Genomic DNA, 25,116 nt, shown 5'->3' on the forward strand with positions numbered 1-25,116 from the left:
TTTGAGTCTTTTAATGCATTTTGATCAAGTTTAGAGTTACTAAATGCTTAATTGGCCTTTCTCCATACCTTTCTCTGCTCTAAAACTTGTATCATCTCTACTTGGCTGCAAAAATTGTTTTACAAGATATGCTCTTTTCTGAAGATTTCCATCCCTTGTAATGACTGTACTGTATGTCAAGCAGGACCTTTCTGTTCAGGACCAAGAGGGCTTACTGTGTCCGCACTCCTGCTGCCTGCTGCAACGACCTTATTCCGTCTCCACCTCCCCTGACCCCATTATCCTTCACAGATGAAAGCTCCCGCTGTACGCAAACACGTCTGAGAGCTCGGTCACGCCGTAGCACAAAGAGCTAGATCCGAGCACAGCAGGGAGGAAGTCTGCACAGAGAGGAAAGGAGAACAGTCGACAGATGGACCCTGTTGTTCTCGGCAGGGACCGTTATGTGATAGCGGGCCATGCGGGCTTTAAAGACGGATGAAAACGGGCCGCAGATGACTCCTTCATTCGGACTCTTGAGTTAAGTGGCGTCACTAATGCTCCTGCATTCAGATAATTATGCCCCTGAATTGTAGACTACTTGCTATACACATCCACAAAACCTAACCTGTGCACCTGCCTGTTACATTGGTAGTGGATTTCAGAGCACACCAGCACACAGGAATAAATGCTCACTTGTTTTGACTATGTTCATGTTCCTCTTACCGGTTTCTGCCACCACAGAAACCCCGTTTCCTGTCTGATGTGTATGTCGCTGCATTGTAAAACAAGTGTTATGTGATGTAACTTGGTGAAATGCCAAGTTACATCAAGTCCTGTAACATGGTTGGACTATATGTGTCCCTTTTTTATGTGTCTTGGGATCAGGGGTGTAGAATTCAGTGTCCTGTTGCATCAGGATTAGGCAGTTTATTTTTGCCATGAGGTCCTCGACTACTTTACTTTCCTTCCATATTTAATGATAAACTGACCGTCTGAGAATGTTTTTCAATTCTCTCCAAGTGTCGCCAAGAGGTCAGATTATTGTTAGTGATATTTAACAAAAAGTAGATCATGCAGCTGGTTTTACTTTCAGTTTCAAGCTTCCTGCATGCTGAGGTAAGTGAAACCTCCATCAGTGCAGACACAGTATTTGCATAATGTCACATGAGGTTAAGAAATTTTATTACTGCGGTAGTATTCAGGAAATTTGAAAGTCGCAGAGCTCATGCTATTGAGTTGATGACATGTCCAAAATATTCCTGGTGATTGGATTGCGCATACGACGGTGTTTAATATGTGGGAAATGCAGTGCTGAAACTGAAACTAAAGACATGCTATGCTACTGTGTTGCTCGGGTATTAAGAAAAAGTAATTCTGTTTCAGAGAAAAGTCAAGCAGTTTTTGTTTCCCAGTAGAGTTGGTCTAGGTTGTTAAAGTTTGTTTAGATACAACACTAGTGCCCGAGGTCACAATAAAATTATGATAAAGTGGACAATGTTGCTAAGCAGTTCTATGCGTTTCACGTTCAGCTAAAGAAAAACCTGAAGTGGCTCCGTGGGGAGGAATCCATCGATAAAATAAACACAATCAACGTGTGTCATCAGGAAGCCTGATACAAAAAGCCCCACAGGCCTATTGCATTAGTCATAAAACAGTTGCACCCAAAATTATTCAGCCCCCACTAAAATTATAGGTGGATCAGCTAAATATGCAAACTAGCAGCTGTTTGTAATAAATCAATCAAACAGAATCAATTTAAGAAGTGAAAGGCAACTAATACTGCAAGGGGTTTTTCCAAAATAAAATGGCACTTTTAACAAATACATCAGTCTCGCAATTATTCAACCTCTTTTATAAAAAAGCAGCATTATTATTACAGTATCATTACAGTTTACTTTTGCTGTTATGACCTGTATAGGACATGATTCATGGACATACTCCAGCTTTTGGCAGCGAGCCCAACAGCTCTCAACCACCTTCTCATGTGCAAAGGTCTTCAGTAGAACTCCTGGGTCTGCCTCTTGCAAGGCAATGATGTCTTCTATCTCAATCACATCCAACGTCACTGATGAAACCCATCGCAACCCCCACATTGAAAATCAGATTTAAAGCATAACTGTATTTTTTTAAATAGATGTTAAGTAGGCTCTCTCATACAACAATACTGCTAATTACATTGTATATGTATGTTGAAGGCATTGTTTTTATATATGGGAATTTGTTTTATGTATTGCAAACATTTAATTTTGGGACGCATGGATTTAAAATTGTACTTGACTGCATCGATGCGTCACAGATCTGTGTACTAAAACCAATGTTTTGGTGTCAGAGTACACATTTTTTCTTAGTTGTGGACTTTACCCACATGGCCAGATAATGTGATTGACATTATGTTATGAAGGTACTGTACTTTGAACAGACACTGATCCTCAACACCAGCATGCCGCACGGTTGTCTCCTCAGCCCTGCTCTCTTCACCCACAGCTGCTCTGCTATTCAGCCCACAAACACGGTTTAGAAGTTTGTGGACGACACCACTGTGGTGGGCCTCTTTTCCAACAATGATGAGAGCCACTACAGAGAGGATGTCCACAATCTGGTGCTCCAGGAACCATCTCCAGCAAGACCAAGGACTCCTCTTTACACACAAGGGGACGTGGTGGAGCGTGTAGGCAGCATACATATCTTGGACATTCACATCTCCTTTGACCTCTCCTGGACTGCTAACACCTCCCACCTGGTGATAAAGGCTCAACAGCAGCTCTTGTCTCTCAGGAAACTGATACGGACTGGACTTTCCACTAAACGTCTACAGAGCTACCATAGAAAGCATTTTTTTGTCTCAACGTAACAGTGTGGTATGGGAGCTACACAGTACAGGAGAGGAAGGATTTAACAAGGGTGGTGAGGACAGTACAGGGGATTGTGGGATGCTGTTTATAAGATTTAGACACCTAATGCTGCACAAGTCCAGAAATTAGCCAGACGCATTGCAACAGATCCCAGCCACCGGGGCAATGTTTGACCCACTTTCATCAGGTAAATGCTTCAGAAACATTCAATCAAAAACTAGTAGGCTCAAAAAACAGTTTCTTTCCCAAAGTTGTAAGGGCTATCGCCCCCTGCTGAGAAGTTTGTGGTCTGTCACATGTTACATTCACACTACTACTAATGCCTATTTGCACAATCTAATTTCCCAGGGAATGTCTGATTGCAGTTCTGTAAATAAAGGCTTAAAATTACTGCACCGAATCTAATGCGGACATAACTGTATCATTGGATCGCTGAGCGTTTAGTTCATGTAACATTGTACTTCAAATTGTTCGCAATGTAACTGATATCTTATCTAATCTTATCAGACTTTAAAGGCTACTTGCACACTTTAATCTTAGCAGGAAGCATGTTGTTGGTCGCTGCCATCTACTGATTTAATTTATTAAAAAAAAAACCGGTGGAAATGTTTCTTGTTATGTCTGTGTTAAATGTTATCTGTGTACATCCTGTTCAGAAAATTGTTACGTGGTAACAGATGGTGACGATAAATATTCTTGATGATCTGTTCTGTTCAAAACATTACCTTGGTCTGCTAAAGAAGCTACAAGTGCAGACTTGCAATGTACCAACTTTTTACAGGCAGACCTCAGTTCTTTTCAAGTACGGCTCTGTTGAAAGGCAATGAGCAGTCAACGTCTTAAATACAGCACAAAACTCTCAACCCAGAGAGTCCCAGATACTGATCCAGTTTTACATACAGCTCCCTAATATTTGGTGGAATTGCTTGTAAAACTGTAGGACTTGGGTTGAATGTTGTCCTTCCACAAGGTTCTCCCAATAGTTGAGTTTTGGCCCATTTCTGCTGACAGAACAGGTGTTGCTCAGTAGGGTTTGCGATGCGCCTTGTTCACTCACCCTTTTAACATACTTTGTATGGGTCTAAGATTAGGGCTTTGTGACATCCACCCCCAAAAAAACATTGACTTTTCTGTCCTTCAGCCACTTTGTAACTGATTTAGCAGTAAGCTTAAACTCTGTTTGGAAGACCGTTTTGTGCCCATGGTTAAACTTCCTGGTTGATATCTTGAGATGTTGCTTCAGTATGTCTAAATTGTTCTTTCCTTAGGATGGTGTCTAATTTGTGAAGCGGACCAGTCCCTCCTGCACTTTAACACAACCATAACATGATGCTGCCACCACCTTACCAGGTCATGTTGGTGCAGGACTAGTTTCACGGTGGATAAGGAAACGCTCTCACCAGCTTCTGCCAGCATCTTCACAAGGTTTTTTTCTTTCTTCCCTTTAAAAAGTAATTTCCCAGACAAACAACCCATCTTCTTCCTGAACAGTATGGTGGCCGGCCATTCCCAAAGCGTTTATATGAACGTGGCCCTTCTGGTATTTGGAAATTGTACCCAAGGATGAACCAGATGTGTGTATGTGTCCGTAGGTCTTCTCAATATGTCTATCTCAATCTTTTTGACGTCAAATAGGTATGCAGCGTGTTTAAAGTGTTGCCTCAAAAAATACATCCTTAGGTTAACTCATATGTTGTAAATTAACCCATCAGTAGCTTAAAGGCCATGACATCATCACCTGGGTTTTCCTAAATTGTTTAAAGGCATAATAAATTTCATGTGTGTTAACCTATGATTTTGTAGAATGTAAGAAAAAAAAAACGTAAAATGAAATATCCGTCATTATTGTGGTTTGTAGCAATACCAGTGAGAAAGAACATTTATACATTCTATGTAAATATTTAAATTATTATAAATTATCACATACCTTCCAAGTAAAGAACCACAAACATCTATTTAAAATCGTGACGGCTGGGAGATTGGAGTGACCTCACAATCAAATGAACCCTTCAAGAGTTTATAAATCATCTTGAACTGAGACACACAGGTCAGATTTTCAATAATACACTGAGGCTGAATTACACAACAAATTTTAACCCACCGAGCTTTAGTCCATCAACATTTGTTGTAGTAGCTTCTTTAGGTGTCGTGAGTTTCCATTGGACAGGTCAGTTACATTCACAGGCCTCCACGTGACGACCCGACACATGATATGCTCATTTCTGTGGGAAGATCATTTTACCTCCTACGACGTTTGGACTTCTGTTTAGCCCTCTATCAAACTGCAGAAACAATACACAAATAACAAAAAGTTCCAAATCACCTTTTTTATCTACTTTACCGAGATAAGACTTATTCCCTGCCTCCCTTTACATTCATATAAAATGCTTCAATTTGACTTTGGTTAAAATCTAGTGTGATGTAAAACTGATTTACATGTAAACTTGACGATTGCACCAAACATTAAAAAAAAAAATGCAACATCTGCCCCGGAAGAAGGAAGCTCTGGTCACAAAGCCTCTTTGATGAGCAAAGAGAGTCTTCTGAAAGCCTGGGGACAGAAATGTGAGAGATGACAGTGAGGTTTTTTTTTTTACCAGTATGTGTCGTAGTGTTTTAATTGAACTTTTCTTTTTTGCCGTCTCATGTTAGTCTGCATACCTCATCGATCTGCTCCGGTGTGGACAGGGAAAAGGCCGCTCTGACGTAGGGACAGGGGTCGCTGCCGTTAATCATGAAGGCGTTTCCAGGAACCAGCAGCACCTTCGGCGAACAGAAAGTCAAAACAACGACAGACAAAACATGATCTTGGATTCTCACTGTTTGTTTCAGCTCTAAGTTTCCTTTATCCCTTATCAGGAGCGTTCAAAAAAATATTCAATTGAAAAAGTTTGCAACTACCTTCTTGAAGATAATTAAAATAAACCTTGATGGTGAAATGTTTTCATGACAGTCATAATATAATATTAAACGAACTTGCAAAGTATCACATTTCTATCCAGATAAAAAAAACAAAGTTAAACCAGAGCTGTACAGCATGTTGCAATATTAACATCACAAAAAGAGCTTAGATTGAAATAATTATTACCTCTTCATATAAATAGCATATATGTATATACTATGTGGGGTCTGTGATTGCAATAAATGCAAAATAGACTTATATTAGCACAGCAGAGTTTAATATTTACATATCTATCACAAGTCATACTATCATTGCAACATTTACTAAGAATATTGCATTTCCTAATATTGAATTGAGCCCAAATTAAATTGTACCTGAACAACAAACACCAGCATGTGAAGATCAACAGCTGCTGCTCCATTTAAAGGATCCATGGTGGGAATGCCACAAGGGTCAGTATTAGGGCCTTTCCTCTAGTATCTACATCAATGACCTACCATCTATATGTAAAAACCTTAACATCAGACTGTTGGCTTATGACCCACACATTGTCATGAAATTAAGGAAATGTTATTTTTTTTGCTTGTTTACTTTGTTTTTTTTTTTAACCAAAATGTCATTATTCCTTTTAAGACAATCGCTTTAAATACTAAAGCGTTACCGTTAATCTAAGAGAGCCACCAGAAAACTCCAAGAAAGCTAGGAAAAACACGTAAATTCAATCTTTCAAACTTTATGCATAAGAAACTCTCAGTGTTGACAAATCAAGCAAATGTTTTCTTTGCAACGATTATTCTCTGTTTTCTGTAGTGTACTATATGCTGGTCTCAGGAATGTAAAGCCCAAACCTCTTAATTTGTTATATAAGAGCAATTCAAAGCATTATGAAAAACAACTCAATATCACTGCTGTATAATCAGTAAAAATAATACTTAAAGGAACTATACTGGAATTATTTTTTGTCTGGTTAAGCATTTTATGCAATTTATTATTACTTAAAAGATGTAATTTGATAATAACAATGGAGTAATTGGACAATTGAGCGAGTCCAGGCTGTTTTTTAGGGAGAATACGCAGCGAGGTGGAGGGAACCTGGGACGACTTCCTCAGCCAATGACAAAACATGGTGAGGAGCCGCTCCTAAGCAGCAGCTCTTCCTGTGCACGACGAGTATGTGAACAAAACAGCATGGCGTGCATGGAAGTGTTGACCATTCACAGAAAATATCATTGACCTGAGACGTAGCCATTTATGACAAAGAGAACAAAGTAAATTCGCTCGATGAAGCCTTGTTTCCTACGGACGATTGTCCACGAGCTTGTTTAGTCTCGTGCATGTCGGGGGTTTCTCATGGGAATAAACTGTTGGGTTCAGGGCTTACAGCTCAAACTGACCTGTTCTCCTCGTTCACAGTTCGAATTTGTGCAGAATCAGGAATAGTTCCTTTAAAGGTTTTTCTTAATGTTGGCTTTACTCAATGGTAATTCGACAGAAAGGAGGGTGGAGAGAGAAGGGGGGGACGTGCAGCGAACGACCCGAGATGGGGAGACAAACACAGCGACTGCTCTAACAACTCAGCCACAAAATGCTCCTGAATTTAAAAAAAATAAACATTGCGTATTTAAATAAATCAGTGAAACGCTCTTCTTACTGACCTACTCCCAGAACCTGTATTCATGGGCTGGTATTTGAGAAAATGTGACAAATGTGTTTGGGGCTCATTTCAGATATAGACATTTTATTTATCGCCTTGATGCTGAAAACCACTGCTTATTTTTAGAGCTTCACCAAACACATCATTTTGCACTTAATTACATATTTCATGATTATGAATTATTGCTCCAAGGGTGAAAAATAGAAACTATGCCACAACCTAACATAAATGATCGTTTAAAGTTTAAAGGTTACTGTTTATTTTTACTGTGGATTGTTCCTGATTAAATAAATATGTAGTCAATGTAATGATTTAATTACATGCAGGCACGTGTAAGGGTTTTAAGCAGTCAGGATTAAAAGGAGATGGGCTCACTCTGCAAAGACCTGGGAAAAGCCTGGCTGTGCCCACTCACTGTTAAACATAGCCAGTCGGCTATTCGTCATAAGGGCTTCACTCTCTCTCTCTCTGTGTGGGAGGAAACACTGACAACGCGCCCAGGGGCTGCTTCGCATTCGCCAGCCTACGCTCCTCTGAGAGACACAAACCTACCACTGTGTAAGTGTAGCATACTGCAGATACCTTCAGGGTTCCCTGCAATATGCATGTTAGGGTGCGGTGGGGACACGTCATCGCGAGGTGGGGTAAGGTCTTAATAGGAAAATAAAAAAAACACAACATAACAACATGTGTCCTGTGTGTCCTGACCTCTTTCTCCAACGCTTTCTCCATTATGAGCTGCTGCGTATCAGCTATGCCCTTCAGTCTCATCCACAGGAACATGCCTGCTGACGGGGCGTGCCACTCTGCCACATCTGCCAGCAAAACCACAAAGTGACTCTTTCTGTGAGGAACTGATTTAATAATTTTTTTTTTTTTTACTGCAGCAGATTTCTCACAGCACAAATCTGTCCAGTAAACTGCAAATGAGGACACGTTGTTTATCTCCTGTAAAGCTTGGATTCATGCAGATTTTGTCACATTGTTGAACCAGGAATGCTGGCCGCACAGAACCATCTGGGACACAGTGTGTGCCAAAGGTTGGGAAATAAAAGGCAGAAACTTTGGGAAAACTGTCTCGCAATGAGCTGCGTGTCAGCGTTAAGGGAGTGGATAACGGTGAAGTAAAAACATTATACTTTGCCGAAATCATTTTAGTACAAATAAAATCCAAAAAAACGTGGTGTGCGTCTTTAATCAGACCCCCCCGTTCTCTCATACCTCTGAATAAAATCCTTCAGGAGTCACCGAATTAACAAGCAGAGTCCGGCGGTGTGCGATTTAATCATAGAGATCTTTGATTAAATCGCATATAAATCGAATCATAGAGTAACCACAACTGTTATAACTTTGGGCAATAACTAATGTGCAATTAATCTATTTAATACACTGTGCTATAACCTGTGCAATGATCCGGAAGAACTTCTGCTACTATATGTCAGTACATGTATATGTAGGCATATGTATGTGTGCATATATTATATATATATATATATATATATATATATATATATATATATATATATATATATATATATATATATATATATATATATATATATATGTGTGTGTGTGTGTGTATAACCGGGAAGTACACATGACATCATCATTTTCTTTTTGATCCACTGTATATAATTGTTGCACCTTTTCCTACTTTTGGCACCTTCTCCTGACTATTGACTGACTATTGAGCCGATGTGACAAGTGAATTTCTCCAATGTGAGATCAATAAAGACTATCTTATCTTATCTTTACAGCTCTTCTGTATAAGCCGTCTGTGAGTCAGAGAAGCAGCCAAGAGCTCCATGGTGTCTCTGGGGAGGCTGCAGAGATCAGCGGCTCAGGTGGGAGAACTTCTTGGCATGCACGGCACAAATCTGTCCTTTAAGGGCAGAGCCAGGTGAGGTCTAGTTCGCGGGTTGACACATGCCCTGAATGGGACACGGCAAACAAATGGAAGAAGATGTTCCGGTCAGATGAGCCCAAACCTAAAATATTTTGCAAATATGCAAAATGTTGCATGTGGAAGAACAAAAACTGAACGTGACCCTGAATGCACCCCCTCCCCCTACTAGAGGGAGACATGCTGGTGGCAGCATCATGCTATCAGGAGGCCAGGATGATGTGGTGTTTGGACCAGAACTTCTGAGGTGTCTTTGACCAGAACAAGGTATTTAACTCCCATATTAAGCAGGTTTCTAGGACAGGCTTTGTCCTCTGGGACAGAAATATCCCGTCCCAGACTAATGCATTAAAACTAGTCCGTGTATTAATTGCTGCTGGACTGGACTAGTGCAATTCTGTATTATCTGGTGATAACTAAAAAGAGAGATTGCATTTCTCCAAATTTAGCTCATCTGCATTGCTCTTCTATCAAATCCAAAGTACACCGTAGTTCAGAAATCTACATATAAAGCCCTTAATATGTCAGAAGCTCCAACTTGTATTAAAGATCTAAATGTAGCATATAGTTACGGCCCAAATTATTCATACCCCCTGGCTGATATAGGTTTAAAATAGAGCTGAACAATACGTCATATTGCAGCTGTCAATGCAACAATCGTGTGCGCATAGCTGCCATCGCACAGGACTGCTTCTACAAAGTATTTTCTAAACGTAATCAATGTCAATGATGTCCTTTTGGTATTCAATGTCGAAATGTAATATCAAAAAAAGACAATTTTCTGGATCTCACGTAGCCCCAGTTTAAAAGGATTTTCTTTAAACCTAGAAGTTTGTGTTTGAGAGAAAAACGTCATTTCTCAATGAAAAAGGGAAAAATAATAATTTCTATGAAAGTTTTTATTAAAAACTGACATATTAAAGTTATTTATACCTTTCTCAATTATCGTTCCTGCAATCAAACCCTTCTTATAATTCCTGACCACCTCTTTAAGGGTGGAAGGCCTCTTTCCTTTACCCTAATCTTTAGCTCCCTCCGCAGATTCTATTATTATTTATTAGGACTTGTTCTGGGCTAATCTAAAAATAAATATTATGTCCAGTCTACAGAAACCTGTGGATAAAACAAAGCGATTAGTTTAAACAAATAATTTTGGCCTCGACTGTATTACTTTCATTGGTCTGCATGGACACCACTACTAAAAAACAAACCACACTTCCTCATTTCAGCACACTGATCTGCGAATCCTAAAAAGAAGAAATGTACATAAATAACATAAACATCTATTAAAATCATGTGTTGAAAACTGTAAGTTAGCTTATTGCTGAGTGTTGTTTTCTGGGCCGGCCTTGAGAGAGAGAGAGAGTCCACGAACCTGCGAGCCACTTGTCCGCTGAGCTTATCATCGCATCGCGCTGCTTCCTGTAGAAATCAATCACCCTGCAAGGACAAAAGGAAACAGGATCTAATAATTGTGTCCCAGACGGGCCCGACCAGTCATGCGGGACGAGACGTACCCGTCTATGTGCTGCAGGAAGCCTTCTTGTCCCCAGGAGTGCAGCAGCTGAGACACCATGAGCTGAAAGGGGAGAGAAACAAATGCTGCTTACACAATAACGTCGCCTCTGTCCCGACGACGTTATTGGAAACACCATAATGATACAGTCCTACGTATTACACGCCTTTTCTCCGCGCATGTTTCAGCCTGCACGCGTTTCTGGCTGATTCCCTACAAGGGCTTACAGGACCTCTGGTGGCTCCCCTGCAGCAGTGGCTTCCTTACTACCTCTCTTTCATAAAGACCAGATTTCTTGAAAGCATAGCTAACAGTTCTCCTGTCTACAGATCCTCCCGCCAGAGCGGTTGATCCCTGCAGCTCCCCCAAAGACACCACGGCATATAAGTCTTTCGGAAGAGACTGTGAATTTTTCATGATCACATCATGATTATAGCTAAAAAAAAACAAAAAGATCAGAGGCGGGTGGCTGTGGTTGTCTTCTATTTAATTAAATGTTATTTATATAGCGCCAATTCATGATACATGTCATCTCAAGGCACTGTACAAAGTCAAATTCAATCATATTTAGTCCTTCGTTGTTAACCAGACCAACTCACAGACAGCAGAGGTGCAGAAGATGGCTGCTTGTTACAGCTTAGTTTCACCTGAGGCAATAGAGGCACGCCTGGAAGGTGGGGCAACTAGAGCTGGCAGAGATAAAATATGCCGACTGAGCGTGGGCAGAACTGAGCCATCCTGCTTTTGGCTCTCTCTGTCAGGTCGGAGAAGTGTAGCATTATCAAGGTCAATAGTTAAAAAGAAGAATAAAAATAACTTTCTCTTTGTGCACTGACTTCAGAAGGGTGGGGCTGACCCCCCCCCGAGGCGTTTTAAAGCTGTACTCACTTGTGTGAAGGTGCTGGTGTGCATGGTGGAGGCCTGGATGTGCAGCACTATCCTGTCGATCAGCGGTTTGGGACCCGTAACGAAGCCAATCCTCAGGCTGAAAAACAAACCCCAGAACAGAGCAAAGCGACATGAAGCCAAGGTGCAGCCTGTAACTCACAGTAAAACATTAATGCTGTAAACTCTGACGAGCTGCAGGTGAATCTAAATTCACTTGGCCTGATTTATCACCATCAGAGAGGGTAAATGAATAGTGATGAGAAGACCTAACACCGTGGGAGCCCGACAAAGGTCAGTAAAAAGATTGAGAGCATCTATAAAATCCTATTGTTGTCACATTTAACCATTTATTAAAAGGAAAAGGTACCATAACGCGCCCTCATTCAAACCCATTAGATCCAAGGTTCCTTAAAACCACCAGAATCTACTGGCTTACGTCATTTCAATGGTCTACAGATCCCACAAATGATTACGCAGAATAATGCTAAACTTACCCTGCAGTGTGGGTAAAGGGCTAGTTCACTGCTCTGTGGCATCTGGACTGGCTTTTACACATATGACACCTGGACTTGTTAAATCTGGCATTTTACGAGGCTAAATGGCATTTTACGAGGCAGTGTACCTTTTGTTTCTAACATCCTGAAACTGGTGCTTTAAGGCCTATGTTTGAACCACAGGTCCACTTCAACCTCGTCCAGAGACCAAACTGGTAGAACAATTAGCTGAGCATTCATCAGTTGACCTGATCTGTGAAATGCTACAATCAATATATAATTTTGGATATCAACGATAAAGCATGTCAGAATAAAGGTAAAACCAGTCCCTGTACTGGGCACTATTAGACTTTTGTCATTTGGAAAATATGAGATGAATAAAAGCTTAGAAAATCTGTAATTTTCTGTAATTATGCAGTACTGGAAGATGATAAAAGCATTAAAATTAGGAATTCATTGATGAATAACAAATTAAAACGAATTAATGTCAAATGTGCCCGTGAGTTAAAACGTCTACATCCTTGTTAAATATTTGGAGTCATAGTTGCAGCTTAAACACGTCATACAGCGCACATTTCCAGCTCCTAACGGGAGCAAACAAACATCCTAAAGTCCAACTAACATCTTGATTAAAAGTTGACCTGGAAACACAGAATCCTCAGCAATTATTGCCATCCTAGGTTTGACAGTAACATGAAAGCAGCTTTTTCTGCAGCAGCATAGGCGCACACTGATGAAACGTAACACAACCATCTCCTTTGAGTTTATTTAGGAAGAAAAATCATAAAAATAAGAATTGTTCTCAGCAAATCTCTAGTGAAGCAACATGTGGCCTTTTTAAGAATCCCCAAACATAAACGGAAAGTGTGTATGAACGTTTAATTACCACAATATGACTTAGTGTTTCCCTGGGTGTATACATATGACACGGCACAGAAGCTAATTTTGTTAGCCACTCTTCAAAATGGGAAAGAAGGGGGAACATGCCCTTCATGTAAGGCAAATAGCTTTTGGTTTTTCTCAGACATCTCAGAACAAAATAGCAGCTGATCTGAACGTGCTCAAATCTACAGTAAGATCAAAAATTCAAAAGTTGAAAGCAACAGAAACTGTGTGACAATCCGCGCTGGATGAGGAGGATCCAGGTCAATATTGACAAAACTCACAGTGAGGAAGGTAAGAAGCTCCCAGGATGACACCCGGAGTACAGAGAGGTCTCTTCGGGTCATTGTGTATCCAGAATAACCAGCTGAGTGTTTGATGTCAGAACAACTCCTATCACTACAAGTGTAAACATGTAACGTTGCTCCTTGTATTATTCAACCTTGTGAAGCATTAGAGGGAACGATTAAGTGCCTTCCTGTTGCCAGATTGTAAAGTATAAACAGCAGGGTTACAGTGCACAAAAAAAGGATATTTCTTGATGTAGATCCCCCCCTCACTGAAAACGTACCGATGTTAAAAGGTTAGAATCTTGTCTCTGCCACAAAGGCTTCATTTATTTTAACAGGTTTCTCTAAAAAAAAATAAAAAAAAAAAAAATCGCCCCTAGGGGAACTAATAATTGTGCCGTGCAATGTGGGACAAAGGGTTGTTCGCGTTCCCCTGTTGAAAAACTAAAAACATGACCCTCCACCGAACCGAAACATAGCATCAGTCTCGCAGGAGGATAGGCTGTAGCTGTCAGGTCCAGGCTCGCCGGGGCCCGTCTTGTCAAATTATACACAACGGCCCCGGAGAGATAAGCATAAAGGATGAAACGCTCACCCTGACGACAGGATCTTGGAGAAGGAGTCTGTCCTGATGATCCTCCCGTCTACATCCATGGAGAGGAAAGTGGGAGCCCACGGCTGCCACACAAAGACAGACAAGGTGAGCCCGCTTCGTTCAGGGAGATTTGGCTCATATGCAAACCAAAAAAAACAATAAAGTGCAAGGAAGGAAGGACGCTGTCCGTTAGGGCTGGACCATAATAACAACAATATATATTGATCAATAGACGTATAGCGATGATAGAAAAAAAGGGTTAATAAAAGGTTCATAGAATAACAGTTTTTCTTCCTTTTGCATTCTAGCCATGTAGGTTAATATTACATCATTACATCCTCCCAACCAATCACAGCGCAGACCCAGGAAAGCTCCGTCACCAAGCTCCGCCCCCTTCAAAGGGTTCAAAGAGCACGCATTCTTTTTTTATTTTTTAAAAACTTGCAGTTTTGGTAAAAAGTTGGTTGAATAAAGTGTTGAGTTTGAATTCAGAGTTTGTGTTTTCTGTATATAAAAATAGGTCGCTAAGCAACGGCATAAAATGGCCAGGGCTGCTGTGGTGGATGATCCTCCCACCACCACATCGTGTTTAGTATTTTTTATTTCTTTATATTACAGTTTATATATTTAAGTTAGGTATTTGATTTAGACAGGTATTTTCTGCACACTTTAGTTAATGTCTGTCTGAATGGTTTATTTACACTTGTGTTTTGTTTGAGGTGCTGCTGATACAAACCAGTAGGAGGAGAAAACCTGGAGCACACCATATGTTTTTTTTGAAAGACTGACGGGGGAGACTTGTTTCAAGTTGTTTTTAATTAGTCAATGTTGTCACTTAAACATTCACTTATTATTGTTTCCGCTAAGTAAAAATTAGTTTTGCTTTATTTGTTTCATAGAATGCTTTAGGTAATTTTGTATTTATTTGTTCTTTTGTTATGTCGTGCCTCCCTCATGTGGTAGACATAGGTTATCCCTATTTAAGCGGCCTTTTGTTCTTTGTAGGTCAGTTTTGTTTGTGATGAGTTAAGAGTTCAGTTGACCTCAGTTAAATTGGGCCCAAATTTGTTCTTTATCCTTTGAGTTATTCTTACATTAAATCTTTGTTTTGTTTACTAGTTTTGGAAGAATTAAATGGAATTCTTTTCTACTTTGAATTTTTTTTTGTCCTTGTTTGAGTCTAGTCCCTCACAGCTGCACTTAAAATACATGTTTTGAATTTGTTGATAAGTATCGATATCGATCAATATAATTTCTGTTTTATCCACATGCTTTTCTTTCCATATTGTCCGGCCCGACTGTGCGTACCTTTTCAAACTGCAGGAAGTAGTAGGGGTCGTCCTCGATGATGAGCATGTCGTACAGCCGGGCCAGCTGCAAAGGAACGGAAGAGGTTCTGAATAAAGACGGGAAACAGACGCATCGGCACTTTAGTGAACGTAAAGCCAAAGTAATATCACGCAAACCTCATACACGTCCTTCTTCCTCTCCGCCGTCATGGAGGCGCCGGTGGGGTTCCCCCCGTTTGGGATGGTGTAGAGGATTCTGGGAGCCGTGCTGCCGGGCGTGTGCACCTCCGACGGGTCCCAGCGAGACAGGACCTCTTTCAAGGCTCCGGGGTTCATGCCGTGGTGATCGCTGGGCACGTTTATGATGTTGCATCCCAGAGGCTGGAGCTGCGGGGGCAGACGCCGACACGGTTAGGAGGTCAAAGGGTTGCCTGCCGCGTGTTGGTGACGCGGGGAAGCGAGGCGGACCCACCGCTGCGAGCGTGCCGGAGTACGTGGGGGCGTCCAGGAGAACGTTGTCTCCAGGGTTAACAAGCATCTCAAACACCTACAAAAAAAAAAACAACAACAACACATCAGCTAAAAAAAATATATATATCGTTTGATTTTAACGAAGAACGGCTAACTCTGAACCCCAGGATTTCAAACACCGCCCCAGCATTAAGGCAATTTCTACTTGGTTATCAGCCTTTATCAGGCTTTAAATATAGAGCTGGAGACAGGGAAGGATGGATGAAGATTTTCAAAGTAGAGATCCATCGATACAGTTCCTTTAAGGCCAAGGCTGATTATTCTTACATCCTTTCTCTGTGTTAGAAAGCGTGCTTGCTGTACCTTACAGAGGCCTTCCTGGCTCCCTGTCGTCACGCACATGTCCATCTGTCCCCTCTCATGGCTGTAGCCTATGGTTGGCGGGTTGTGTAGGGCCTTCTGCAGGTCCTTCATCCACGTCAGCAGCTCAGGGATCCTAACACGGGTGGAAGTCTAAACTTTAGTCGACTTTCTTCCTCCGGTTCAAAGGCTGCACTTGTGCACGTCGGCTCCAGGGAGCGTGATGGAGGAGGTGCGGCTCACCCGTTAGAGGCGGAGTACTGCAGGGCCCTCTTCATCGCGGTCTCGTCAAAGGTGACCGTCTGGCCATTTTTCACCTGGATGGACGCCGACTGGAAGGGGAAGGTGTTCGGGTTCGGAGCTCCGCCAGCCAGGGAGATGAGGGACGGAGGCGACCGCTGCTGCAGCTCAGCTTCACGGGGGAGACAAAACGCCGAAGCGTGAGCTCATATAGTGAGATTTGGTGCAAAAAAAAAAAAAATCTCAATAGATCATCAAATGCCTTAAAACTTTCATGTAATCACATCAACATCTTCTTTTGTCACTCAAAAATCTTTGGCCATGTGCCGAAGCTGAGCTCTGTTAGGTTCATATTGTATATCGTGCCCGGCGTAATGTAGAAGCAGATACCTTTAAAAAACTCTGATAGATCTGTTAGAAATGTGGCGTCTAAGTAGAATATTGTTAGAAATGGGATGAACGAGTGGAACGTCAGTCCTGGGAGCTGCATGCACACCTAGACAGTCTGGGACACAAGGTCATCAGAGAGCACCCAAGTGGTGACACATTATTTTACTGACGACATGTTAGGAAGCGTACAGCCCTTGCATGGGCGTGTACCTAGACTTCTTTAGAATGCTTAAGAAATTATCAGTCGGGGCTCTTGCCACATTCATTGCGGTTGCGTCATATTTGATCAGGAGCCCGTCAGCGCTGATGTGTCTGTAAACCATTCCTCTGCCTTTTAGATTAAATATGGTAAAATATAGTTACGGTTTGAAGAGTCTTTTTATTACTACAGAAGTCCCCAATGCAAACTCTACATTATCAGATAAAAGAACCAGGGGATCCGAGAACAGGTCAATACCTGAACAGATCTCTGCTGTGTTATTATCTGAATAGCGCTGTAAGCTATTGAATGTGTCTGTGATGTTACAGGAACATCAGCAGACCCACTGAGGTTCTGCTGATTGCTTAGGTGCCAGCCGACTCTAATGTAAAGCGGAGAACTGTGTCCTGACCATTCAGGTGAGAACGGTCGTTGTTAGGGTCGTCTACTTCCGTTTGAATCAGTCAGCATTCATGCGGGGTCTGAACAGGGTCACTGACACACCCATCCCTCCTGTGAGTGGCTGAGGTTTTCGTCAAGTGTCCTAGAGATGGCCGTTATGCGGGGTTTTCACATTTATCTGGTTGTTAAACTGCCTGAAAAGAAGAGCCAAGCCAGCACCACCGCTGAAAGAAAGAAGCTTAAGGCCACCTCCTTTGTTTAGAATTCGCTTTTGAAAAACTGGTGGATCAAAAGACATCTATGTTAAACATGAAAAACATAAGATTTAAACCAAAAATGGTTAAAAAAATACCGACATAAGATTTAAATGTAAAAATAATAAACTTCACATAAGGCTCAGAAGCCCCACGTTTTCACACTCAGCTTGCCAATAACACAGCTGACCAGCTGGATGGACTTTCACGACCCTTAATGCACGCAATTTATATAGTCAGCAAAATCCTGAAGCTCATAAAGGGTTGTGGCTACATCTAGATGAAGGAAAAGAAAGACAGTAAAGAGATAAAAGGAGGTTAAACACAATTGATGATGTCATCAAAATATTAATGTTTCCGCCTAAGATCGTGCAGCCCTAGTTGAAGCACAATCTCTCTAAGAATCCCGTCTAAAGTTCTTGATCCGCTCTCTTATGCTCACACTCAAGTTTTATTTAAAATGCCCTGGTATTTTAAAGAGTTCATTACGCCGCATAAAGTGCTGCATAAAGGCGCCCAACATCACAGATCCGGCTGCCTATTTAACAGCAGACAAGAGCGGCTTAACCACGCTCTCATTTTTTTAAAATGTCAAACCCACCTGGAGTGTCTGTTGGCAAAGAGGCTCAATTTTAGTTTTATCTGAACAGATCACGTGTGTCCAGTTAAAGTCCCAGTAGCATGCAGGAGACTCAACATCCTTACAACTTTGGTATTGCTGCAGTTCTGTAACAGTGATGTCTTGATCGCTAGGGCTGTGCATAAAAATTGATACAAAGATTGACATTGATGTTTTTAAAAACGATTTAATATCGACATTCTGGCTTTCAATGTCGATATATACCTCCCAAACTATAGGGGGCGGTATTACAGCGCACTATTACTGTTCACAGCAAGCGGCAGGATTTTAGAAGCGCATTCGTCCCTAAAATCAGACGTTTGGTTTCTGTGATACATTAAATGCATTGAACCAAATGCACTTTATTCTCAGTGTTCAATAAATTTAACATAAATATAATATTTGGCTAATTTTGTTGATTGAATGACTCTGAGTATTAATTTGAAAGTACTAAATATCGATATCATACTGGAGTCAAATCGAGCTGAGCTATATCGAGAATCAAATTGCATCATGAGCTAATTATCAAGAATTGTATCGAATCGGCTCATCCTAGATGATACCAAGCCCTATTGATCACTAGGTGTGGAGGCAAGATAAACATGGCTCCATGGTCAGAGGCTGAATGAAACAGGCCTCTGGTGTCACGTTATAATTGTACTCAAGGAGGCAAATAATTGTGGATTAATAATTAGAAGCTCTTAGAAAACAGCGGTCAAGGATTAAGGTAAAAGAACACACAGGCACTGCTTACTTTTGTCTTAGGTTGAACCTAATCAACCATCCTTCTCTGTAGAACATTATCACACTGATGCTGTCTGACTGCTCCATGAGCAGAAGCGATGCAGACAGGAACATCTAAAGAACTAAATTACAGCGGAGCCAGAAGCATTGAAGCCACCTCTGAAAGCCACATGGGACCTTCTCAGTGGGAGCTGCTGGTGTCTGGAGAGGATACTCACTCAGCAGCCTGATCGGGGAGGGCTTTCTGGCTCCACTGACTGCTGTCAGAAAGCGAGCGTAGTTCATGGTTCCTGAGAAATAATAATAAAAAAAAGCATGAAATAAATTAAGTTTCTCTCACACTTTTCTCCTGCACGTCATCCATTCACTCTGTTCTCCGACACAGAGAACCATCCACATCACTGTTTTGTGAGCTGCAATGCATTTTTGAGTTTAAACGCTCTTTTAGTTAAGTAGAAAAATAAAAATTCAACATGATCTGTTTTTTTAGTGTGCTTACCACAGGAATAGCCCTACAGGACACATAGAGAACCAGCTCGCATTTAAACAACGTTATCGCGAGGGGAAAAAAAACAGCGTGTTGACAGGACACCTTGTTTACATGAGACACGCGGACAAAGCTGTTATTACGACCTCGTCGCTCATAGATACATAACTGACCCTTGATTGTGTCGCGCTCGCTCGGCCCGGTGGATTCTGGTTAATGTATTTCTCTGATGCGAACAGCTGTGGAGGTCAGCGGCTGTTAGCGTAGCCAAAATATCCGGTCTGAAAAACAAAACAGGTTGTAAAAGCGATAGTTCCGCATCGTCAGCTACCGATTGTTCGTCTGATAATCCTGACCTGGCGCGGTCTTAATGCTTCAGGTGTCGCGTTTATCGGCTTTTCTGAACTTGTCCATTAGGGGGCAGCAGTGTGTCCTTTCCATTGACCGGAAACGGAAGTGACTAGGTTTTCGACTGTTTTGCTAGCTTAGCCCATTGTAGCTTAATTTAGCGCATCTGCTAACCTCGATTAACGATGCTGTAACTAACTGTTGAAAATATTTTTGTTATTTTAAACTGTTCGGTTAGAGTGTATTTATAGAAACAATAGTTAAAACATTTCTTCTTAAGCGGATCAAACTAATTTATGATTGGTCGCGGTGTCTAACAGCAATAACACGTAACTGTACCAAACAGCCGCTGATGTGTGTTTAGGTTTAAAATGTTGGCGTTTTCTTCTGTTGTGGTTGAAAACCGAGAGATTTCTGTAGACAACACTGAGATCTACGTTACGATGTAAAGCTGCAGACGCTGCTTTCTGTCGTTTCAATGGGGAAAAGGAAAGACATGATTCACCCCAGGTTTCTTGGTAAGTAGCGACTAGTTCTACAATTAAAAACCTTTCACTTTACCGCATGAACCCAATTTTGTTGTATTGCAACACAGTGTTTCCTCCTCATTTGGTACTCCTGATCCCGTTTAAAGGTTTTTGGTTTGCAAACTGAATGAGAATAGACTCATGCTCCATAACTGGGTGTTCTCATCAGAAAACTAGGACTATTTTTTTTTTAAATATATAAGATTAAACTGAAATATAATTTCTTTTCTGGTGTCAAAAAACAGCCAACTTTTCATTTATCTGTTTTCAACCAAACTAGTGGTTCATGTTTCTCAAATTTAAATTATAGGGTTTTTAATATAGTACTCAAATAATTAAAGGTGCACCTTTTAATCAGAGTATACTATCAAGTCAGTAAACTTGTGGAGTGTCGGTCAGCAGTAGATGGGGGTGTTAGTCAGTGTCAGCTGTTCTCATCTTAGTGACCATAACAACTGGGGCAGCAATGAGATGACTCCAAAAACAAGAAGGATTTTTTTTAAGTGGAGGCCAGACATTTTTTCCTTCCTTGTTTTCTTTGACGGCTCTTCAGCACTTTTGCCTTTGACCGGGGTCAGAGTCTCCACTGGTAGCATGAGGCGATACCTGGACCCTACGAAGGTCGCACTGGCAGTCCAGGCACAGGCAGTGGGACTTGACTAGTGTTTGCATAAACCACCAGATTGCCATTATTTTCACAGAGGTTCACTCTGACTGCATGTGAGAAGCTGTGGTGAACGTTATGCTGCCTGCAGCAAGGATGCCACCCTGCTGCCATTATGTATCAGGATGAAATCCTTAGACTTATTGTTAGACTCTTCGCTGGTGTGGCGGCCATGGGTTCCTCCCGGTGCATTTTAGTGCCTTCCTCATGTGGCGAGAGAATGAAGGCGGGTACTGGAGGATGAGGAAAGTGATACAATTGACTGGCCTCCATGCTCCACTGAGCTGAATCCAACAGAGCATCTCTGGGACACCATGTTGCACCTCAGACTGTCCAGTGATGGCCTGGTCAGGACACCTCCCATCATCTCATAAGGAGTGAACTCTGATGTTGTTGCGCTGCATGCATACCATCCTGAAGAGGTCATACGAACCACAGAGCACCGTTCTGAGCTGCTGCCATGACATTTGAGCAAATTCACTTACTTTACTTTGCATTAAAACGCCTGTGGGTAGATCATTTTCATCAAATGACGTGGCCTCTTTCTGTTCCTTCACATTACTTTGTCCACATCAGCATGGATATGCAGCAGGAGAAACCCCCAAACGGAGATCTGATGTGTTTTCAAAGTGTTCCTATAATATTTTTGAGCAGTGCCATGTTGTTAATCTATTTGTTTCGTGTCTTTGAGGCAGTAAAACATTCAGCCACGGATAGCTGTAGAATTAGGGGCCTCAATGGGGGAATTAAGAATAAGGCAAATTCTTGTTTCTGTTTGTCTCTGAGTTTGTTTTTATTATCTCAAAACATCAAACTGAAGTACAATTTCTTGTATTGCAAATTGCAATTACATTTTTTAGTTTACAGTAAAGATCAAATAACCATTATTTGTTTTTATTCATCTAACCTGGTTTCTTATAAGAACATTTAATAACCAAATTCAGTATGGACACAGACAGGAAGTCTTGTCACAGATATGGCGTCTTGGTTTAATAATAATATGTTTTCTAAATCTTTCCTCTGCAGGTGAAAGCAGCTCCAGTCTGCACAGCATCCACAAGCGGAAACACAAAAAACACAAGAAGCACAAGAAGAAACACCACAGCTTTGCTGAGGCCCCAGAACCCGAGCCCGTTCCCATCCCAGTCCCGATCCCGCGGCCTCCGTCTCAGCTCAGACTGAAGATCAAACTGGGGGGGCAGACTCTGGGCACCAAGAGGTGAGCTGCGAGTCCCTGCTGTTGAATTCTGGGTTCATTTATCTGCACGGACACTCACTGAGCGGTTCTGTTGCAGCGTCCCCACCTTCACTGTCCACCCTGGCGTGGCTCGTCCTCCCTCGCCGCTGATGATCCTCGACAATGACGTGGACGACGATGATGAGGATGACGACGACGACGAACCCTCTGTGCCTCTGGAGCAGTACAGAGCCTGGTTGGGTAGGTCACTTTTAAAACGTAACGCGCAAAGTAACGGGCCAAAGCCAGTTTTAGGTATTATAGCTCCGCTATTTCCAGGGAAGCCATTAGCCGAGGAAATAAAGTGTCACAGCTCAGACAAGCTGCCAGAAGTGGCTCAAAACAGTTAAAATATAATGAATGCAAAATGTAGAACGTGTTAAGACTGTTCTGTGGCAGCGTGATTTTTCTCAGGCTTTTGCTTTATGAAGCGCCTATCGTTAGAAAGTTGGGTAATAATTGCGCCGCCTTCTCTTTCTGTATAATCTTTTTGTTATGTGTCAGATGAAGACAGTAACATGGCTGCGTCCCCTCTGCCAGACATCGACTCTGACTCCATGCTGGGCGGGCCTGTGGACGAGGAGGAGAGGTGGCTGGACGCTCTGGAGAAGGGAGAGCTCGACGACAACGGAGAGCTGAAGAAAGAGATCGACGAGTCTCTGCTCACCGCCAGGCAGGTGAGCTGGAGGCCATGGGGGCGGAGTTTGTGTTTGCAACACGATGAAGTCCTGGGATGATGGATATGTCTGTAGAGCGACATGATATTCAGTCTATTGATGAGACTTTTCAAACGTGTTTTTTTTTTTTTTCGTGTCGGTCCACAGAAAGCGCTGCTGCACAAGCAGCAGAGCCAGCCGTTGCTGGAGCTGCCCATGGGCTACAAGGAGAAGGAGATGACGGCAGAGATGATGCAGAAGCGGGAGGAGAGAGCTCGCAAGAGACGGCTGCAGGCCGCCAAGAAGGCAGAGGAGAACAAGAACCAGACGATCGAGAGACTGACCAAGACCAGCAAGGCCAAGATCAAAAGCCTCAAAGACAGGAAGTCCAAGCAGAATCAGTGTCCCATGGTTCGCTACAGCGACTCGGCGCGGGGGATCGCCATCTCCTTCCCCACGGGGGTCCCCGCCCCGGCACCGGCGCCTCCCCTTCACCCGCCGCTGGCTCCGGTGAACTGCGGCGTGAACGGGTGCAGCAACCTGAAAAAGTACTCGTGCTCTAAGACCGGGGTTCCTCTCTGCAGCCTGGAGTGTTACAGGAAGAACCTGCAGCTCGTGCAGAGGGCAGCTTGAACCCGATACGTTTGCTCTTCATGGCGATGGAGCGGTTCTCAGGTTCCCTGATGGGTGCAGCATCGTTTGAACTTAAACTCTTTTCAGAAATGAATGAAGTTTCAGTTTGGCGTGGCTTTGTCAACATGGTCTTTTTGTCTCTGTTACTTCCTGCGTTTTTTTTTTTTTTGTTTTTAAACCAACTTTGGTACGAATGTTTGTATCAAACTGTCACCAAATATTTCTGATTCCTCCCATTATTATGACTGAAGAGAGGAGAACCGAAGAGAACTGCAAAATGTAGAAAATATTTTGGTTGTGGGTAAAAAGATTTTCTCAATTATGTTTAAAAACCCGACGGAATCACGTGAATTTGCCATGACACAATAAACGGTGGCATTTTAATGTCAAATAGTGTTTATGTAACAATTCTTTATAGAAAAGAAAACTGTACAAAATTTAAATTAACAGATGTCTCGTACTTTGCATACAAAGAGTGAAAACATGGATCCATGCAGCAGCAGCATCGTTTCCTTTTTACCGCTCTAGGTCTGTAAAGTTCACCATCAGGCCAGCTGGCCGCTGGAAAGGAGGTATCGCTCGTTGAAATCATGGAGATTTTTAAAAAAGGCACTAAAGCAATCTGGCTTAAAGTTGAGGTCTGCTTGTCATTTACCAGCAGAAAAAAAAAACTCCTCAGTCATGTTGAGCTGCTTATCTGTGGAGAAGCATTTGGAAAGTAAAGGCTTTTGTAGGTGCAGATAATCTTCGCTGTTGGATCAGAAACCGCTTCAATACAACAGAAAGAGTCTGGTTTTCCTGAGATTGCGCAGGAAGTCTTGATTTCACGTCCTCCTCCTCCGTGTCTGCGGGCGGTCCAACGGGCTCGGTGCATCACAAAGCCAAACCGAAGGACAGCCTGAAGGCCATCTCCACAGGAACCTCTGGCACAGAGTCGTGGAAGCACACATAAAATTCCTGAGGAACCGGCTCCAGCAGCATCCGCCTGGGAACGACAACAAAAGAAAAGATGTTTAACTTTAAAAGAGGCTTGGAAAGGAGGATGATTTAAAGCTGATTGCTCGTAACACAGGAAATCGGTTTGCAGATCTTTATAGGTCTCCCTTTAAAAAAAAGATTTTTAATCTCATTCCTGGTGGAATAAATGAAATGAATCCCCCGCTCCGCTTCTCACGCTGCCAGGCGGTACTTCATGAATTGGGACAGACGTACCCTATTACCCAGTAGGTCATGGTGGGGGCGGGCTTCCTCTGGTCGGTCCAGTTCTCCGGCTTGCACTGAAACAGAACCCCGTGTTCCTTCACCGGACCCAGACCCCAGCCGGACCTCTGAGGCCGGTCTGCGGCGCGGCGACCCTGCAGCAGACAACGTAACGGGAGAAATTCATGCAGCTCCGAACGCAAAGGATGCTGGGAAGAAAACGAGCTCCTCTGAGAAGATATGAACATATGCAAAGTTTTACAAATACTTACAAAAGTATTCACACCCTTTTAATCTCTGACATCTTGCCCTGCTGCAACTACAAAACCCAGTCTACCTTATTCGTATCCGATGTGGTGGTTTGATGCAACGCGGCACAGGATTGTGTATCAGAAAGAAATGGATATATAGTTTTAAAATGTTCTTAAAGGTGTAGCG

General features: G+C 42.2%; 3 protein-coding genes and 1 long non-coding RNA gene across 7 annotated transcripts in view; 2 read left to right on the forward strand and 2 right to left on the reverse strand.

The window, feature by feature from the left end:
* Positions 1–257: 257 nt before the first annotated feature.
* Positions 258–9,377, forward strand: LOC118565677. The gene is made up of 3 exons (XR_004932523.1): positions 258–524; positions 4,103–4,259; positions 9,148–9,377. It is a non-coding gene; the product is annotated as an uncharacterized LOC118565677 (long non-coding RNA).
* Positions 4,836–19,858, reverse strand: aadat (aminoadipate aminotransferase). Of its 3 annotated transcripts, XM_012873049.3 has the most exons (15): positions 19,770–19,858; positions 19,587–19,694; positions 19,145–19,216; positions 16,322–16,490; positions 16,082–16,214; positions 15,720–15,794; positions 15,425–15,634; positions 15,267–15,332; positions 13,959–14,041; positions 11,698–11,794; positions 10,811–10,872; positions 10,669–10,733; positions 8,099–8,205; positions 5,496–5,597; positions 4,836–5,385 (listed from the first exon to the last, which is right to left on the reverse strand). In XM_012873049.3, exons 3-15 carry the CDS (start codon positions 19,209–19,211, stop codon positions 5,344–5,346), a joined length of 1,278 nt encoding a protein of 425 aa, XP_012728503.2. In that variant the 5' UTR covers positions 19,212–19,216; positions 19,587–19,694; positions 19,770–19,858; the 3' UTR covers positions 4,836–5,343. The 3 variants fall into 3 exon arrangements, with proteins under 3 accessions (XP_012728503.2, XP_036002219.1, XP_012728511.2); XM_036146326.1 differs by lacking the exon at positions 19,770–19,858 and having other exon boundaries at positions 19,587–19,743; XM_012873057.3 differs by lacking the exons at positions 19,587–19,694; positions 19,770–19,858 and adding an exon at positions 19,426–19,563.
* Positions 19,853–23,869, forward strand: ino80b (INO80 complex subunit B). Of its 2 annotated transcripts, none has more exons than XM_012873077.3 (5): positions 19,853–20,279; positions 21,979–22,171; positions 22,248–22,390; positions 22,694–22,866; positions 23,014–23,869. In XM_012873077.3, the coding sequence occupies exons 1-5, from the start codon at positions 20,240–20,242 to the stop codon at positions 23,476–23,478; spliced, it is 1,014 nt and encodes a 337-aa protein (XP_012728531.2). In that variant the 5' UTR covers positions 19,853–20,239; the 3' UTR covers positions 23,479–23,869. The 2 variants fall into 2 exon arrangements, with proteins under 2 accessions (XP_012728531.2, XP_012728524.2); XM_012873070.3 differs by having other exon boundaries at positions 22,730–22,866.
* intu (inturned planar cell polarity protein) overlaps positions 23,857–25,116 on the reverse strand; it is a gene marked incomplete in the record, with an annotated part of 45,016 nt that continues 43,756 nt past the window's right edge. Inside the window, 2 exon segments of the mRNA XM_036146325.1 lie at positions 23,857–24,463; positions 24,691–24,833. Coding sequence (XP_036002218.1) covers positions 24,352–24,463; positions 24,691–24,833 — 255 coding nt within the window.

Source organism: Fundulus heteroclitus, chromosome 14 (genome assembly GCF_011125445.2).
Source record: "Fundulus heteroclitus isolate FHET01 chromosome 14, MU-UCD_Fhet_4.1, whole genome shotgun sequence".
Lineage (NCBI taxonomy): Eukaryota > Metazoa > Chordata > Actinopteri > Cyprinodontiformes > Fundulidae > Fundulus > Fundulus heteroclitus.